This window comes from Arvicanthis niloticus, chromosome 17 (assembly GCF_011762505.2).
Source record: "Arvicanthis niloticus isolate mArvNil1 chromosome 17, mArvNil1.pat.X, whole genome shotgun sequence".
Lineage (NCBI taxonomy): Eukaryota > Metazoa > Chordata > Mammalia > Rodentia > Muridae > Arvicanthis > Arvicanthis niloticus.
Genome location: NC_047674.1, coordinates 3,016,318 through 3,034,946, shown reverse-complemented (window position 1 = coordinate 3,034,946; position 18,629 = coordinate 3,016,318). Strand labels below are relative to the sequence as shown.

At 38.8% G+C, this 18,629-nt stretch overlaps 1 protein-coding gene across 5 annotated transcripts in view; it reads right to left on the bottom strand.

The window, feature by feature from the left end:
- The window catches only part of Fbxl17 (F-box and leucine rich repeat protein 17), a 421,711-nt gene that overhangs the window by 263,012 nt on the left and 140,070 nt on the right, over positions 1 to 18,629 (bottom strand). For all 5 annotated transcript variants that reach the window (XM_076914670.1, XM_076914671.1, XM_076914669.1 and 2 more), the window contains one exon: positions 17,982 to 18,112. In XM_076914670.1, the coding sequence (XP_076770785.1) occupies positions 17,982 to 18,112 (131 nt within the window). The remainder of the gene's footprint in view (positions 1 to 17,981; positions 18,113 to 18,629) is intronic.

Sequence of the window (18,629 nt, the reverse complement as noted above, 5' to 3'; positions counted from 1 at the left end):
TTTCCACTGTTATTCAGATATATCAATAATCAAATCTGAGAGCTGCCAATAAAAACAGAATAAACATCATTAGCATTTTAATAAACCTGCAAGCCACAGGGCAGGAAAAACAGAGCAAGACAGAGCAGAGGGAAATCAGCACACGCCAGTCTCACCTCCAGCAATTTGCCCTCTGGCAGCCCACGGTGTCCTGCCAGCCCCTCTGCACCACTGCAGGAAGACACCTCTGTATTTTAACATGTCTCACACACCTCCCCATACTCTGTCTAGAGGGTATGCTGTAGTCTTAAAACAAAACAAAAAACCCAAGGGCAAGTAACCTAATTTTAAGAATTTTCTAATTTAAGAAAGTGCTGATCTTTTGGTTGGGAGCAGCTTTCTGAAGTCAGAATTTGATTTACTGTTAGCAAACTGGACCTAGATGGCAAATGAAGAGACAATGAGAAGGGAACAGTAACATCAGCAAAGCCCACACCAGACCTGCAGCACCAGGCACAAGCGGGAAGATGGAGGAATGAGCTGGACAGTAACACTGCTGCTGAGCAGATCCTACAATGCCTGGTGTATGTCAAACCCAAACTCACAGGAACACAAAGTAAATAGGAACTAGATCATTTTCTCAACCAACTTAGAAGTTAAAAAAAATGGTGCTTCCTCAAACATTTTTAACTTAATTTACTGTTCTATTAATTCATTGTGATGGTGTGCATGAGTGCACAGATAACCAAAGTATATTTTAAAGTATGATTCTTTAAAATATATTTTATTAAAAAATACATGGGAAAAACATTTTATAAAGTATATTACTATATATAAAAGAATTTTATTCAATATAAACTTATAAAGAACATTACTTGTTTGTAAATATTTATTCATGAGTCTGAATTCACTTTGTCCATTTAATTTGATGCCAAAGAGCTGTTGTGGAACACAATGAACACACAAGGCTGCCATGTTCTCCAAAGACGGTTATGGACACCTCAGTGTCACCATGTTAGATAATGAGCAACCTTCAAGAACCTGCTGCTGTCTTCCAAAGTGTGATGTAAGGCCACCCGTGTTTGTCACCCACTTTCAAGATGGGGATAGAGCACAGACGACAGATGACAACACGGGAGCCACCAGTCTTGTAATAAACAAACGGTCCATGAGCAAGGTGCTTTTGAAACATGATTAACCCTCCAGACACTTCACTGCAGTGGGCTCCCATTACCCCACTCATTAGACAGAACTCAAAGAAGTTCACCAAGATTGTACAGTGGATGATCCCGCACGGAAATACTGGGACAAAAAAAAAAAAAAGAAGCACAAAGCATCTCGTCACTCTGCTCCCATTGTGAGTTCAAATCACTAGCATTCAGAAGAGTTTCTGAGTAATCTATTTCCTTGCTCCAAGTGTATGTGACCTTCTCTGGTGGCCACTGGCAAGTGTTTGCCAAAATGTCACTGACCAAAAACTTCCTTACAATGCTGTGTTTTCTAAAATGAATATGTCATGATTCAGATGAAAATGTCACCAGGGGTATTGACAGTGCAGGAAAACATTCCGAGGACTCGAGAAGGAGAAGATCCAAATTAAAGGAAGAAAAGTACCAGAGAAAATGTCATCAGTGGCTGTCAACAAAAAGTCAACAGAATATTGTTCTTAAAAAAGAGAAGGTGCAGCTAAAAGAGGGAAGTCAGCCAAGAAGCCAATGCTTTTTACCGCATTAGGAGAAGAAAGGCTGATTTTACAAAGCTTGTCTTCAGGAAAAGGACTCTCTTTTAGAGATTAGACTCTTATTCCTGGGGAAGGGATGGGAGGAAGGAGGTGGGGAGGGGAGAAGAGGAAGAAGGTGAGGAGGGGAGAGGAGGAAGGAGGGAACTTGTCTAAGCACCTAGGAGGGGCGCCTCACATTTGAATCCCAAAGTTATTCATTTTCTCATTTGCATGTCAAAATGAGTGATATAATTTGTGAATGTCAAAAGTACCTTCAGAAAATTAAATAGAAATTGAATAAAAATTACGTACTGCTGCCCTTAAAAGAGAATGTCAAAAGTTGTTGATTTTCCCTCTGTGCAGTCTTATAAAGTTTCACCCGTACAAACACTTCAAAGAAGCCAGCCAGATATATCCATTCTTTTGAAATTTAAAGCAAATTTAAAAAGAGATGATCTCACTGAGAAAAGGACTTTAAACCAGGTCTTGGAATCTTTATTCAAAATGGACTTTGCTTGCCAATGTTGTTACTGAAGTAAATGACTATGATTATTTGCTGATAAAGTTTTAATATTCTAGAATTTTTATCTGTATATGACTGGAACATTCTAAATAATGGCATTAATAGAATCTTGAAAATAAATTAAACATATGTAAACTCTCTTCATAGCTGTCTGAGGACAAACCATAGGCTACATTAAGTCTGAAACAGTGTAACCCAACCCACATAAATGCTCACAAGACACCATCCTTCCAGACGGGGCTGCAGGGAAATCAATGCTTAGGGAGCATTAAGGTGCCCTGGTATCCTCAATCCAGCCAAGCCGATGTATGTATGGACTGTCACACAGTATTGATGTGAGCAATCAGAATCATCCAGAGAACTAAAATATTATGTAAAATCAACAGTGACAAATCAGTAAAATAGAGTATAATTATTGGAATTAAACATTACAAGCATTCTGTGAGTGGGAAAAGAATTACAAGGCATATATGCATACAATAAACAAAAGCTATTTAACCAATACAGAAAGCCATTGTGGCCTTGCCCCATTTATAAACAGGGACATTTTCCACAAATGGGAGATGACCCATCCTGTCCAACTCGAGTGATGTCTGTGTGGCTGCCTAAGTCTGTCAGGGATGGTGTGGTAATACATTAGGCCCCTTTCCCGCCGCCACGCTTCACTGTTATGTCCTCTTGGAGAAGAAAAGCAGCCGAGAGAGAATACCCCCTCCCAAAGCACCTCTGCAGCATAACGGCATCTAGGCGCTGTGAATAAACTTGTGAAAGAGAAATCTCAGAATCAAAAGGAAGACACATGTCAGCTTAAAAATATAAATAACTTCACACTTGTAGTTCTGGTGAGATCATAATATTGAAGGTATTAACTACATGGTAATATGGATTTCTTCAAAGGTAATCATAACACAGATGTCTAGAGGCAGAAGAATGAAATGGGACAAAAGAAGAATCAGTGAGGACAACATTCTGTCAGCTCAGACTGCACTCATCCCCTAACACACACACATTTATACCACCACTCTGTCCTGGAGAGTACCACGGCTGCCGCTTCATTCTTCTGTTTCCGCTTTCTGCAGAGCTTTTGGAGAGCATCTTCAAATCTGCTTAGGTATTCTGCTCAACTTATTTTAACATCCTGCATTTCCTGCCCAACTCTTCTGATCTTGAATATGAGCTTATGCTCACTAGGTTTGATACCCAATCAGTCAATCAACCAATCCTCAATCAGTAAAGTTTCGAGAGCCCAGCTAAACATTAGAGGCTGTGGAAGAGTCACAGTTCTTGTGTCACAGAGAGCACAATTCCAGTGCTGCCATCTACATGGTATCACATGGAACACAAATCCATTTCAATAAAATTAAAGCTCAAAGAAAAAATTATATTTTCCCAAAAAACAAACAGAATGTTTTATCTATGTATTCACTTCGTCCATGAACTATTATTAGTGTACATGTATGTGCAATTAATTGTAAGTGGAAATGTAGTAAACCTTGCCAAGTTGTGATGGAGTAATGGGGGGATCAGGGGCAACCCCAGACATTTCCAGTTCTCATTTCCAGCCTTGGCTGAGGCAGGCCAGCTGGATTACCAGCTTCAGGGGGCTCTCCTTCATGAGCACCATCTCTCCCATAGGTTTGCTGAGGATACAGATGCTGACACTACCAGACCTAGCTTTTGATGGGTTCTGAGGGTTCAAACTCAGGTCCCCATGTTTGTACAGCAAGCGCTTTTACCCAAAAAAAGGGGAGATGACCCGTCCTCTCCTCTGCCCAAAATGAAAGTTCTCAGAATATGTATGCACTCTCATCTAGGCATTTTTAAGTGTGCATATGTGCCCTGTAATAAAATACTGAATACACTGGTACTTTATTAGTGGAAAATTATTAAATTTTCCCTCAAGAGAAAAGAAAAACAACCCTGGAAATAATATTTCCCTAATAAAATAAGTATCCAGATCATCTAAGAAGTTGTGCAGGAAACACTCCAGAGCTGTAACCTATGGCACCCTTGTGTAGAGCTGGACTGTTTTGTCACTTGGTAAATGGAAAGATAAGCAAAGATGTTTACGTCAGATCCACCTCCTCAGTTTCTCCTGTTTATTAACCAAGGTGACTGAAGCTGAACGTGAAAGCACTTTGGAAGTTAAGCCATTTTCACTGCCTCAGACTTTAGCAGACAACAGTACTACATGTGCAGACAGAACCATGGGTGTTCTGAGTCTGCAAGGCTGGTTACTGGAAAGTACAGACGACAAAGGCAAAGCTGCAGTGTAGGAAGCCTAGGCCACAATCACCTCTCATGCGCACTCTTTTATTCCCTCCATTTCTTCCCAACTTGAAGGAGAAATGCGGAGCACAAAACCATTTCTACGATATATACATCCCAGGGTTTCTGTCTTTCCCGCTGCCCTTGCAGAGTCAGGTCTGTGGGAGCCGAGCAGCGGCTCTTGTTTCTAGTGTGCCTGTATCTGACAACTGAAGACGAAGCGCTCACAGACTACAGGCAGGTTTGATTTTACTGGACTACTTACTTTATCATCACTGTGCTGCAATGGTATTTACTTGTGGACTGCTTACTGTAGCTAACTACTGCTAACTCAGAATAAGCCGTTAGAGGAGATACTGCAATGGCCTGAGGTCTACCAGCTCTGCACTCAACTGTGACTCAATACTAGCCAGGCATGACCTTCAGAAAATAAGACATCTCAGCCTCATCCTACCTAACCAGTAAAACAGGGCATAATATTCTCAGACAAAGACTCACGGTGACTGACTGCTAAAAAGATAATGAACGAAAAACTTCTGGAAACTTTATTTATGCAATGTACAAATCTTAACTTAGGACAACTAGGAAGTATCTTAACCATGAAATGCTGTGTAATAAACCACACTCAAACTATGCAGCTTAAATAAAAATGTACATTCATTCACAACTCTGCAGCCCAGATACATGAACAGGGCTCAGCTTACATTCTGCTACTTGCCAATCAAGACTGCAGCACTCTGAAGGCAAGGCTGAGGCCACACTGTATGATTCAGCTTCGGTTACAAAGCTGATGGCTGGCTATAAACCTTGGATGGTCGTCCATCTTAAAGAGGTCTCTCATGATCAGATAAAGTGATCGATGCCAGTGCTTCTCAACCTTCCCATGCCGTGACCCTTTTACATAGTTCCTCATGTTGTGGTGGCCTCCAACCATTAAATTATTTTGTTGTTAATTCGTAACTGTAAGTTTGCTAATTGTAACTCATAATGTAAATATCTGATATATGGATATCTGGCATGTGATCCCCATGAGGGTCTCGAACCAAAGGTTGAAGACTGCTGGTCTATGCTAACCATATGCTGGTGGCAAGATTCCAGAGGTGAGCAGAGATGTTCTAAGGTTTCTCAAAGCCAAATTGTGAAAGACCCACAACTAAGTTCCACTATGGTCAGTGCAAACTACAAAAGCATAAAGACACTCGCTCACGTCCTAATGGAGAAACAATGTCATATTGCACAGTAAAGTACACATACAGGTAATGTCAGACTGATGTGCACAGGCAGGGGAGGAGTCTGGAGTTACAGTCTGCAGAGCACAGGGAAGCTTTCCTAGCTCACTCCAATTACAGCTCTTTGTAAATTTCTACCATCAGTAAATGCAGGGCTTAAGGTTTGAAGAGGAAACGGAAGCGTTAACTTTATCTTCTGCCATATGGAGTTATGCTACTTGGCTGCCTCACTGATAAATTTCAAAAGATGAGCACAATCCAGAAGCAATAACTGATACTATCACTGGGATGGGTTGGTTACGTGAGTGGCGGTTGCTTTCATGTCATAAAAGTCTTCAATTTTTTTTATTTAATCACATATGTGTTTCTGTTCGATCTTTTCACCTTCTTATATGTTTTACCTGCACATATGTCTGTACCATTTGTGTGTCTGGTGCCTGAGAAAGCCAGAAAAAGGTATCAGATCCTCTGGAACTGGAGTTACAGATGGTTATAAACTGCCACATGGGTGCTAAGAATCAAACCTGGGTTCTCTGAAAAAGCAGCATGTGCTTTTAGCCCTTTAGCCATATCTGCAGCACCCCTGATATTTTTACTTTTAATAAGCACGCTTTCAGACTGAACACTCTACATCTACCCAGGAAATCTAGGCTGCATGTGCAGCCCTACAAGAAATCACAAAGCCCACGAGAGAAGGCAAACACACCATTGTAAAAATTACACCTACTTCTATTCGTCTGTGTGAAAATTATCAGTGGGGAAATCTTTTTTATATTGTAATTAATTAACTAGACCTAGAGACGTATTCATATTGAATTAGGAAGAGTTCAGATTTATTACACTAGTTTTTGTATCAACTAACAAATATAAAAGTAAGAATCCTTGATTAAAAAGTGGAAACTTTTCTTTAACTCACTGTGTGAGATCTCATTTCACTGAATATGTTTCTGAAATACTCGAGAGTCACAGAATGTCACAAAAATGATAATTGCTACCCGTACTTCCTCAAACATGTTTGTCTCCAAAAGACTCATTTCTATAGCCACCAATACTGTGGTCTGTGTGCTTTGGACAACTTCAAAGGACAAACTATACCACTGAACACACTACATAATCAAGACCACTCCTTGTGGGAGGAGAGAGAACGGAAATCGCTGCTTGCTGTTTCACAATATGGTAAACCAAGAAACAGTGTGAGGATGAGCTAACTCCCGTCTGATGGCATTCCTACAATTTCCAATGAATTCCTAGAACTGCAGTTATTTTGAGCTAAGGCTCTGGTACACAGTGCTTCCCAGAGCCGCAGTTGGATACACAAGGAGCTCTCAGTTTCAGACAAACTGGTGCTGGCAACATTGTAACGCTCAGTAACGAGGAGCGGCTCCACGATGCGCATCTGCTTCTCGAATTTTTAAGCCACTTTAACGTTCTTACTATGTTGTAAGAGGCCAAATAATGCTCGTCTCAAGGAAATGTCACTAACCACGTCACTGTATTTATAACTAGCTTTTTCTTCCTAAGCAGCTTGGCATGATTTCCAGAAATTAGACAATTCTAAGTGATTGTTCAGGGTTAACAATATCCTGGTGTCACAGTCCAGGAACAGGTGATCTACTCAAATGACTGTAAAAACTCCAGTAATGTCTAAAATCACCTTTGAAGTCTTACTTGATTGGTAGATAAACTACATAGTCACTAGGTTTTTTTGGTTTTGTTTTGTTTTCATTTTATGGTAACTGTTGGAACATTGTAAAATGCCCCCTTACTCTTATATGCTGGGATCTCAAAAGACAGCTGCAAAGTGCACCTTGAACAAGCAGAAAAGCAATTACCCTAAATTAACTGCTCTGTTGATGTGCTGTGCAGTAGGCATGCTTGGTAGCCTTGACGATGCTACCATTGCTTTCACAACCTGATGTTCTGATGATAATTGTTGAAATCTGAACCTGGCCTTAAATCAGCATGTTTAGATACATATTAGCAATTAACCAATTATTAAATATGCATCTGAGAGCATTGCAAGAAGAGCAAGAGGAAACGCTTGATTTTTTCCCCATGCAGCCATACTGCTCTCACTAAGAAGCAGAAGGAAAGCTGTCACTGTCTCTTGGTTTTTTTTCTCAGCTGATACTGAAAATTAATACTTTTTGCTACCACTGTAGGCATGTATATTAATGATTCTTCACACAAAATATCCCCAAAGTAAAAAATAAAAAAGGGCAACCCTCAATAACTAAGCACTAAAGCTCCTTTATTGGGGGGAGGAGGATATGACTTTCAGATAACCGTGTGTAGTACATAAAGTTCTACCTGAATTTAGATTATATATTAAATCATGTAAGTATCAATTTTACTCAGAAATAAATAAGTCTGAGAGAGAGAGAGCAGTGTTACCATTCTCTAATTGTTTACAAACTTATAATTAAATTTGAAAGTACATTTATTCATCCTGAAATAAAACCAGCACTCACAATTCTCTTGACACACAGAGATTAACTCAATTCTCTGAGCAGTATGACACAGTAAAGAGGCAACATGAACATAGAAGCCCAAGAGTGAAGGAGACAGAGAGGGTCATAAACAAAGCACCACAAGTCACACATGCAAGGCCACCAACACTGACGCGCTCTGTGTCCTGATGGACAGGAACGTGACACAGTGATTCTCTGGAGTCACTCCGTTTTGTCTTAACTATAAAAGCATTCTTAATCATTTTAAGACAGATTACTAGTAGCACTACAATTATAATTGTTGTTAATGTAACAAGTTTGCTTTTTTTTTTTTTTAACTTCAATTTACTGTCTGTGGAATGGGATGCATGAAACCTTCCTGTGTTCATGGCGGGTGGAAGTCCAAGCCAAAGCATCCTGTCATTTCCATGTCTTCAGTAAACACCTTCCTTTTCTTGGTTTCAGAAAAGACTGTCATACAGAAAATAGCTCAGGCACGTGCGTTGTCAGGCCTGCCATTTTTAATTATTACCAATCAAGTCACAGCACTTTCCGCTCCAGTTAAACATGTGCGTACCTACCTTCTAAAGTCTTTCTTTATGCCACTGCTCATAAAACAGTTTAAGTTGAAGGAAAATCCCCTGCACTAAATTAATAACTAATCACAGGAGATATTTATCATCTCGAGTCTCTTACAGGGAAATTGTCAGATTTAATCATCTATCCCATATTTTCACTATTTACTGGGCTTCATTTATCATACACTTTAGATTTTGACAACAGTGAGTTATTTTAATTACTATTTCAAGTTTGAGTGACTAAGAATACGGCCATTCCTAGGAGACATGGGGGCGGGAAAGATAGAGAAACTCATCTGAACAGCCAATAAGCTATCATTTTCATGAATAAATCAAGATTTCCTTCATTGTTAGCAATTCAAAACCAGACATGAGGTAGGAAACACTAACCCATGGGCTTATGGCACTGCACTATCATCATTTAAAATGTATTCTTCCTGCTCTTTTCTATGATATGATCATAAACTCTGATTTTATAACCTAGTAAACATTTTTTTATACCACAAATTGGGTTGGGGTGATAGTACAGCGGTAAGTGGTAGAGTCCTTGCTAATTATGAGTAAAAGGTGCGTGGGTTTAATGCCCAGCAAATACTCCCCTATAAAAAGAGGGGTGAGTCTCACAGACTAAATGTCCATTCTGTATCTTAGGTAATCTTTCTATAGCTTGAAAAACATAAAAGCAGAAAGAACATTGTAGTGGAGCATCCAGAGATATTCATGACATGATTCAATAAAACTGCCCCTTCTAGGGACAGGGAGACAACTCAGCAAGCAAAATGCTTGTTACATTAATATTAAGACCTGAATTTAGATCCCAGCTACCATTATCTAAAAAGCAAGGCATGGCATGTGTCTGCAACCCCAATCCTGAGAGACAGAGACAGATGAATCCAAGGGAATCATGGCCAGGCAGTCTAGCAAAAATGATTGAGTTCAAGTTCAGTGAGAGGCCTTCTCTCAAAAATAAGATGACGAAGTAATTGAAGAAACCATCAAACATTAACCTTTGTCCTCTACACATGCACCCCCCATAGGCACACACACACAGAGGCATGTACATACATGCATAAAGACATTACCTGCCTAAGGTAGCCTTCCTTACAAAATTATAATTACATGATATACATAAAATTAATTCAGTGGATTACAAAAGTAGTTTACGATAAGATTTTTAAATGGTCCATCAAATCACCCTAAGACATTACTAGACATCATGTGGTAGTGTGGAAATGGCCCCCATAGGCCCCTGTGTGTGGATGCTTGGTCCTCAATTGCTGGAACTGTTTGGGAAGGATTAGGAGGTGTGGTCTTATTGGAAGAGGTGTGTCACTATGCATGAGCTTTAAGGTTTCAAAAGCCCATATATCATTCCAGATGGTATCACTGTACAACCCCACACCTTATGATTGTTGTCTGAACTTGTAAACTTTCAGCTACTGCTCCAGTGCCATGCCTGTGTACTACCTAGCAACAAGTTAGGCTCATCATGGACTCTACTACTCTCTGGAAACATACACCCTAATAAAATGCTTCCTTTAAAATTGACTTTGCCATGGTGTTTTGGCATAGTGATAGAAAAGAAACTAAGACACGCCAGTATCCAAACTACTCCACACTCTAGAGGAAGGACAGCACTGGCACAGATGACAGGGTGAGGCTGGCATGGCAGTTGGCATAATTAACTAGTGTCATAATAGATGGGGCTGGCTGTTTGCTCGGCGGGTGTGACACTCCTGGGCTCACATAGCCCGCTTCACCTTCCTAAGACACTGGCACTATGTGTGTTAGCACTGTGTGCACCAATGCCATATTTTTTTAAAGAGTTATTTATGTATTTAATGTATATGAGTACACTGTAGCTGTCTTCAGACACACCAGAAGAGGACATTGGATCCCATTATAGATGGTTGTGAGCCATCATGTAGTTGACTGGAAATTGAACTCAGGACCTCTGGAAGAGCAGTCAATGGTCTTAACAGCTGAGCCAGCTCTCCAAACACCCTTCCAATGCCATATTTTTATGTCTTCTCTATTTTCAAATTTTTGTGCTAGCAGAGAAGAAAACTGCCCAAACTGCACAATATCCCAACTGAATATCCTCTCTTCCACAACACTTCAATAGAGAGTAAAATATCCTCAAGTTCAAATCCAACTGTGCTGCTGCATTTAGCAGATAGGTTTGTCCCCTTGGGCAACCTTTAAACCTCAGTATCTCTGAGAATTAAGTAATATTACAGATTGAAGTGAAATAAAGGTCTAAGTCCACCGTGACATGACATTCACAGGAAAAGGTAGATGAGCCACTTAGTCCTGGAAACACTTATAAATACAATATATAGCATATGTTCACAAAACGAGTCCTGGAAATACAACACAATGGGCACTCAGCAAACATTTTATATCACCAACACCTGCTCAAACCCTCTCTGAACTTTAGTCTAAATATCACCGCTTTTTATTGAATCAATGGAAATTTGAAAGAAGAAACAGAATAAACACCCAGAGATGATCAAGGGAGTTAAAAAAATTTTTCTGTAAAACCTCATTGAGTTTTCCATGAGCTGGGGCACTCACTGTCAGTCTCACTGAGAGGTACAAGGTACGCATCTGCCACTGCACAATTGCAGCCCACATAAACCCTAAAGCACAACAAAGGGATTTGTCTTTCTGTACAAGAGCATAAGAGGTTGGTGTTAGCCAACTCTAAGCAATACCTATAAATTCCTCTTTAGAAAGACACCGACGATGACTAAGGATGTAGCTTGGTGGTAGAGCACATGCCCACAATGCTTTAGACACTGGGCTGGATCCCAGCACCAGAACAAACAAATAACTTTAACTGATAGGTCTGAAGTTGGAAAGAGTTTAGAAAACCAGTTTATGTATGCTTAACATTCAATAAATTGTTTTATCACAGCCCTGTTTTCTTTTAGATATTGGAAGTCTGCTAATGAAAACAAATGCTTTATTTATTTAAAGCTGAATTCTGTCTCTCCTGTAACTTCTACCTGTTGGTCAAGGTCCTGATGTCTGAAATGACACAATAACAAGAAAAAAACTAAACTAGGTAAAATAATTAACTCTCTTAGCTGTGAAGGTTTTTATCAGACTCAACTTACAATAAACTATTTGAAATATGAAATATCTAAAATAGCATTACAGTTTAATATTTTTCATATTAAAGTATAAATTTAAAATACACATTAAATTTTCATATAGTCTTATTTCATAAATATGCAACATATGTGGTTATATGTGGTATATAGGATACATTTGTACAGGTGCCACACAAGGAAGAACAGGGAACTGGATCCCCTGAAGGTGGAATACAGGCAGTTGAGAGGCAAATGCAGGTCCTCTGGAAGAGCAAGAGATGGAAGGGCTTAACCACTGAGCAATCCCTCTGGTCCCTATTCTATATTTTAATGAAGAACAATTTCAGCTTTGTAGGCTGTGTAGGAGAAAGACAGATAAAAATATGGATCATATCTGTCAGATAAAGAAAATGGCCAACAGCCCAAGACGATACCCCACTCCTCATCCTGAAATACTGCTGATAAGAAAAGGCTAGAAATTTAAAGATAGGCTAATTTAAACTTTTACAAGACATGAGCTCAAGAATTTTCATAAAAGGTATCTTAATTTTTTTTTTTTAAAAAAAATCTTATTGTAAGCCTGAAAAGAAAGCAGCAATAAGAGTTCAAGATTTAAAAATCTCCATATTTTAAAGTCTTTTATGAAAATAAAAGATTAACCAAGAAAAATATGGCAATGATAGTTTGCACCAACAACCATTGCTGAGGTCTGGCTATGACTGAGGGTAGAAATCATCCGTAGGTTGGCCGCTGAGTTCTCGCTGTGCAGACCCTTTAGGAGATGGAGGCTCTCAGAGGATCACAGTAGCTCTCACCTGACCTCCAACCTTTCTTTGACTTCCTATCTCACACACTGCTATCTCACACATTATCTCTTCCTGCCATTATTATGCATCTATCAGAAGAACCTCCCCCAAAGCAAGCTCACCAGCTGACCACACCAGACTGTCAATCTTCCAAACTGTAAACTGAACTCTTTCCACTGCCTCTCTAACACATGTCAACGCACGCAGTCTGCCCATCTTGGGGCTCTGCTGGCACAAGGGCAAACCCTGGCTTTGTTGTGCTTTGTAACATCAGCTAGTGGCTGCCAGAGAATCTGCCATCTCTCTCACGATTTTGCAGTACACTGCTTCTGGAGCTGGAATTAAAGGGTCACTTGCTAACAGATGCACGTCACAGCAACTAAACTAGCCTTTTCTTCCGGACCAATGTTAACATTTTTTAATTGAAAATACTACATTTTTGACACAAAATTACATAATTTTTGTAAAAAACTATTTAGATCAAGGCAAATTCTTTTAATTCTTATTGATAAAATCAGTAACAAGGAACTGTTATAATCAAACTGCTATGAAGAAGCTCAGAACCCTTCAAGGTTTTTACATATCCACCTTTTATACCTAAACGTGCATTTTTTGCACAGTCACGGAAAACCCTAAAGACGAAATTGATTGTAAAGGAACAAAAGATTTATATCAAATACAGATAAACATTCCAATAAACTTGGAGACAGAGACTAGAGAAGACATAATAACCAGATGTTCAACTTAAATCACAGATACAAACAGTCCTATATTCTCTTTCCATACAACGCTTGGATTGTGTTTGTGTTTGAAAGCGAGGGTAAATGTCAAATGACTGCTCTCCTATCCTTCTGAACACAAGGAAATACCATGCTGTGCCATCCTTTCAGTGCAAGAGGAGCCTTTAGGAAGCAACAAAGAGAGAGAACAGCGTGTCTTCGTCAAACAGATCAATTTCAAGGCTATCCATTAGACAGGGATGCAGCTCCTTAGCGGGACTCAATGGAACACATGCAAAGCCCTTATTTGATTCTACCCCCACAAAATCCCAACCAAACAACAGAAAACAAACCAGATATCATGATCACAAGAACAGCCTTTAATTACTAATCAGTTTTAAATGTGTAGTTTGAAAAGAAAGTTTCAGAGACAAGAATTTTGAGTGTAGGAAAAGGGAGACCACTGAAGTTTACTAAACCAGCACTTTATACAGGTCTGTAATGGTGACAGGGTTTTCATATGTGAATATACAAAATAATATCTGAAGGTTCCAGATCAGTGTTTCTCAATCTGTGTAATGACGTGACTCTTTAATACAGTTCCTGATGTCGTGGTGACCCTCAACCATAAAATTATTTCATTACCACTGCATAAATGCAATTTTGCTGCACATATCAATCATAATGTAAATATCTGATATGCAGAATATCTGCTACATGATCCCAAAGGGATCAGAACCCACAGGTTGAGATCTGCTAATCTAGACCCCCCAAAAGAGAGAGAGAAAGCGACCTTACTATAAACACAAATGTGAGAATGTCCCATATATTAATAGTTGATTAATTCCATTTATGAAATAGAAAACTGACTCACGACCCATTAATAGTTTCCTGTTTGTTCCCACCAAGTTTCCATAGTAGTAATTACAGAAAGCACATCCATTTAAAAGCCAAAGAGGTCAAAAACATGATCTAAATGTCATAGGAAGAGTTTGACCTTCCTCTAAACAAAACAAGATGCAGAGGGTTATACAGAGTGTGGGTGACACAACTGCCAGTTACCTGGGCAGTGAGAGTTATGTTCCTCCCTCTACCCTGACTGAGCTCGTCATTGACATCATGTCTCCTGTCACCTAGAAGACCAACCTTACAGTAGCAGGCGCTCAGCGCTCCACATCCTGAGACACAGGACCAAGTACTGAGCACTGCTGCCTGATTTACAGAAGGACAGTACTAATGAGCAAACATAAAACCGAAGCTAATTAATAGGCTAAATGCATTAATGCATTCCAGCGCTCTTTCTACCAAAGGTTACTAACCCATCTTGGCTAAGTGCTGAAGTCATAATTAAGTCTGATGGGAAGTCCTAGATTTATACCAATATAATTACAAATATTACTTAGCTTAGTGATACAGCATGGCAGGAACAATGAGATGAGTAATTTAGATGATACTGCAAAGTGGGTTTTAATGTCTGAAACTTCTATTACAGTACACAGGGTAAGTGCAAGTAGTGTAATTAAAACTAAAAGAGTCTGATCTCCATAACTCTGCTGCTCGACTCATTAAAATGCATGTTTTCTCAATTAATCCAAACTTTTCCATTAAAAACATAAAAATACACTTTCATTCCTTAGAAATAAATCTCCACGGTACTTATTATATTTAGAATCAAACACTAAATAACCATTACAGATAAGTACAAAAAGAAAATTACAGAGACCAAGAAGTTGAGCCCACAAAGCCAGAAAAAGAAAGAGAGGGCAAAGGAACGGCCATCCACTCAAGTCTCCCGATTGGGCGAAGCACGTGTCTGAAGAGGGAGAAGGTTAAGATCACTAAGGACAATTGTTTTAAACACAGTGTTCACTTAGGACATAATCCACAAGTCATACACAGATTTCACATTATTTACCAGATGCAGCATTTTCTGATTACTAATTACATTTCTGATCCACTAGGTATCTATGGCTCTTAGGTCATATGTACAGAAAACCAGAATATGACCACACTGCTGCAGGATGACTGTTTCCTCTTTTATTTACTTCTAAGAAACTTGTCTGAATATTAAGCAGTTAGAAATACAAGATGTTTATATACTTTATTACTTGTCATGAAAAGCTACTAAAGAGTATGTTAAGTTGTCATTTCATTGTCTGTAAAGAGAACACTGAGGGTGGAGACACTTTAATTTTTAAATTCATATCATTCAATTTTCTTTAAATATTTGGTTTACTTTGTAAAGTAAATAGTAGCAAAACAATAAACACATCTTAACAAATTTTGATTCTTTATAATTTTTAAAAGTCCATTAGACTTTTAAAGATCAGTAAATTTAATTTTTAAATTGATATCAATCAATTTTCATTGAATATTTGGCTTACTTTGTAAAGTAAATGTTACCAAATATAGTAAATGCATTTTAACAAATTTTAATTGCAAAAAGTCAAAGGACTTTTAAAGAAAATTTGAAAAAAATCAGTAAATTTTTCAAGACAAATCAGATTCAACAAAAATATGAGAGAAAAAAACCTGTGAAACACCAATAAAAAGAGGAAAGCTCCTCGTGACGTCACCTTAGGAAGTACTTGGGCAGACTCTGAAAATGCCAGAAGCACAGGCAGAAACAGACCAAGTAGATGACATCAAACTGCAAGGCTTCCACATAGCAAAGGAAACACCAGAGAGAAGAGAAAATCATAGAATGGGAGAAAATGTTTACAGACTGAATGTGTAAGTAACCCAAATACATGTGACTCGACATCAGAAAACTAAACGGGCTGATTTTTAAAACAGACAATAGATCTTTTTAACAAGGCAAATACACTTGGTAAGATCACTAATTGTCCAGCACACTGTCAGCTACACATCCTGAACTATGCCTGCAGGTGGGGTAGATGGTTGTTACTCAATCACGAGGGTTGGTCATGGTTTGTCAGTAGTTGTGCTCAAAGAAGAAACAAGAAAGAAATGATATTCAGGGATCTCTAACTCTCTCCCCTATTCTTTTTCTCCTGTGTAGTGATGGGGGTAAAGCCATGGGGTAAAGGGTGGCAAAAGGAAGAACCCACAAAGCAGCAAAGACCAGCTACAGTGGGGCTAAGCCCCATGTTACCCACTTAGCAAGAAAGAGGAAAAATTTAAAAACGAAGATAATTGCATATAAACTCACCGAAAACACAGACCCTCTGTACATGGATAGCGCAAGGGTTAGTTCATCAATAGAGCAGGCAGTATAAATGGTCCTGACAAACTTCATAAGGGACTACCACAGGCCTACTACTGGGCACGTATCCAATGAGTCAGGAAGTCAGTAGACATCTGTGTTCAACATATTTGTTGGCAAGTATAACATGATCTCTGTCATTTGAAAAAGATGCAAGAACTGGCCTTTATAACCTAGACAGGAGTAGGACTCCTGACTATAGACAATGATATCATACTGTATATTTTTAAATGACAAGAAGAGTGGATTTTTGAACATTAGACTTTTGCCTTTTCAAAAAAAAAAAATCACTAAAGGATAAATGCTGCAAGAGACAGGTTTGCTTAGCCCAATTTAGATATTACAGCATTTAAAGAAGCACTGACGCTTTACACGGGACACCATACACATATTCAATCGTAAATTTTATGGATTGGTTAAAATTTGAAAATAAATAAATGCCAGAAAAAATTACTACAAAAATTTTACTAAGACTTACACAAAGACAATCATATAACTTAAAGAATAATTTAGGGTAATCTGTTGATCATTACAACTCGTTATAATTGGAAAAAATAAAATCTATACCACTGTTTTCAAACATAAAAAGAAATTTAAAAAAATAAGAGGATGGTGAGTCTTAGGTTTAATGTATTAAAGTGTCAAGCTTAATATATTATTCTTCCCAATTATAAAGTATTTCTATTAAACAGTCATTAATTTTAGATGGAACAGCATGTTTTAGTTTGAAAGTGAATTCTCTGTGGGCCAGGCTCTGGTCTCATGCCTGTCGTCACATGCCTGCCTCCTGTGTAGTGCCAGCAGCAAAGCCCTCACAGCCCCGCCTCCTTGGCAGTGCGGGAGGGAGGGGATACTGCGCACTTACCTGTGTTATGAAAGTCTACGTAAGAGGTGTACTATATCTTTATCTAACTCCGTGTAATATTTCAGGAAAAAATGGGTTTATCATTACTTTAAAATTTTTTTCCATTTTACATATTCTATGTTATGTATTAAACTGCTAATCATGTGAGTGTATTTAAAAACAACTTACATTTGTAATAAATGACATCATCATCAAGAAAATGTCTAAGGGTAAACAACAACAATCAACCACAAAAATCTCAAAACCTTAAAGAAGACAATCAAGATATGCTTTGGAAGTAACACGGAAGGAACTAAAATGCTACTGTTGTGGTTCAAACAAACACGTAATAAAGCACATGAAAACGCTGCTGCATCTGTAAGCAGTAGGCGCATTGAAGAGTCTGTCTAGACCCTTCCTGCGCCTGCTTTCCTGCACAGCTGCAGCCAAGCTGACTTAATGTGGGCGTGTCCTGGCACAGCGGCTCTCTGGACCACGAGACTCTTCTCGGGACACACATTTAAGACATTACAATGGTTACCTGTCGTTTATGATCCAGTTCAGACAGAGATTCAGAGAGCTGAGATTTTTGCACCTCTTGACGATTTCCATCACGGTCTCGTTATCCAGTTCAGTGATGTGACGGAGGTCTAAGCTGGACAGGTTCCTTAGCTAGTGACAGAAATAACAGGAAGGGTAAAAAATAAGTGCCAACTAAAATCTCAAAATCATTCCGCCACCCACCACAGTAGGAGTGGCACCACTGAACAATACTTACTGTACATGAGATTGTCTAGTCTTTTAATTAAATACCTATCAAAGTATTTCACACAGAAAATTTTAAATAAGAGTGGAAATCTATGATGAATATATAAGTGGGCAACAAACATTTAAAAAGATATCTTCCTGAAGTACAGCTAAAATGAAGAAGTCCTGACATGCTGTGTAGTCAGTAGAGAGCTGCTGAGCACCTGTGGCAAGTAGGTTCCTACAGGTTCCATTTCAAGTATTTATCTTCAAAACTAGAATGTCAGCTTTGTATAAGTTCTCTCATTTTCATCTATGAATCGAACCTAAGCACTTCATAGCCGTCACAGTGATACTTTACCTGTATTCCCCATATGGGTCCATTAGAGCACGTGTTTAACTGTATCACCCCAACCCTTCTCTTCATTTCTCTCACTCTTTT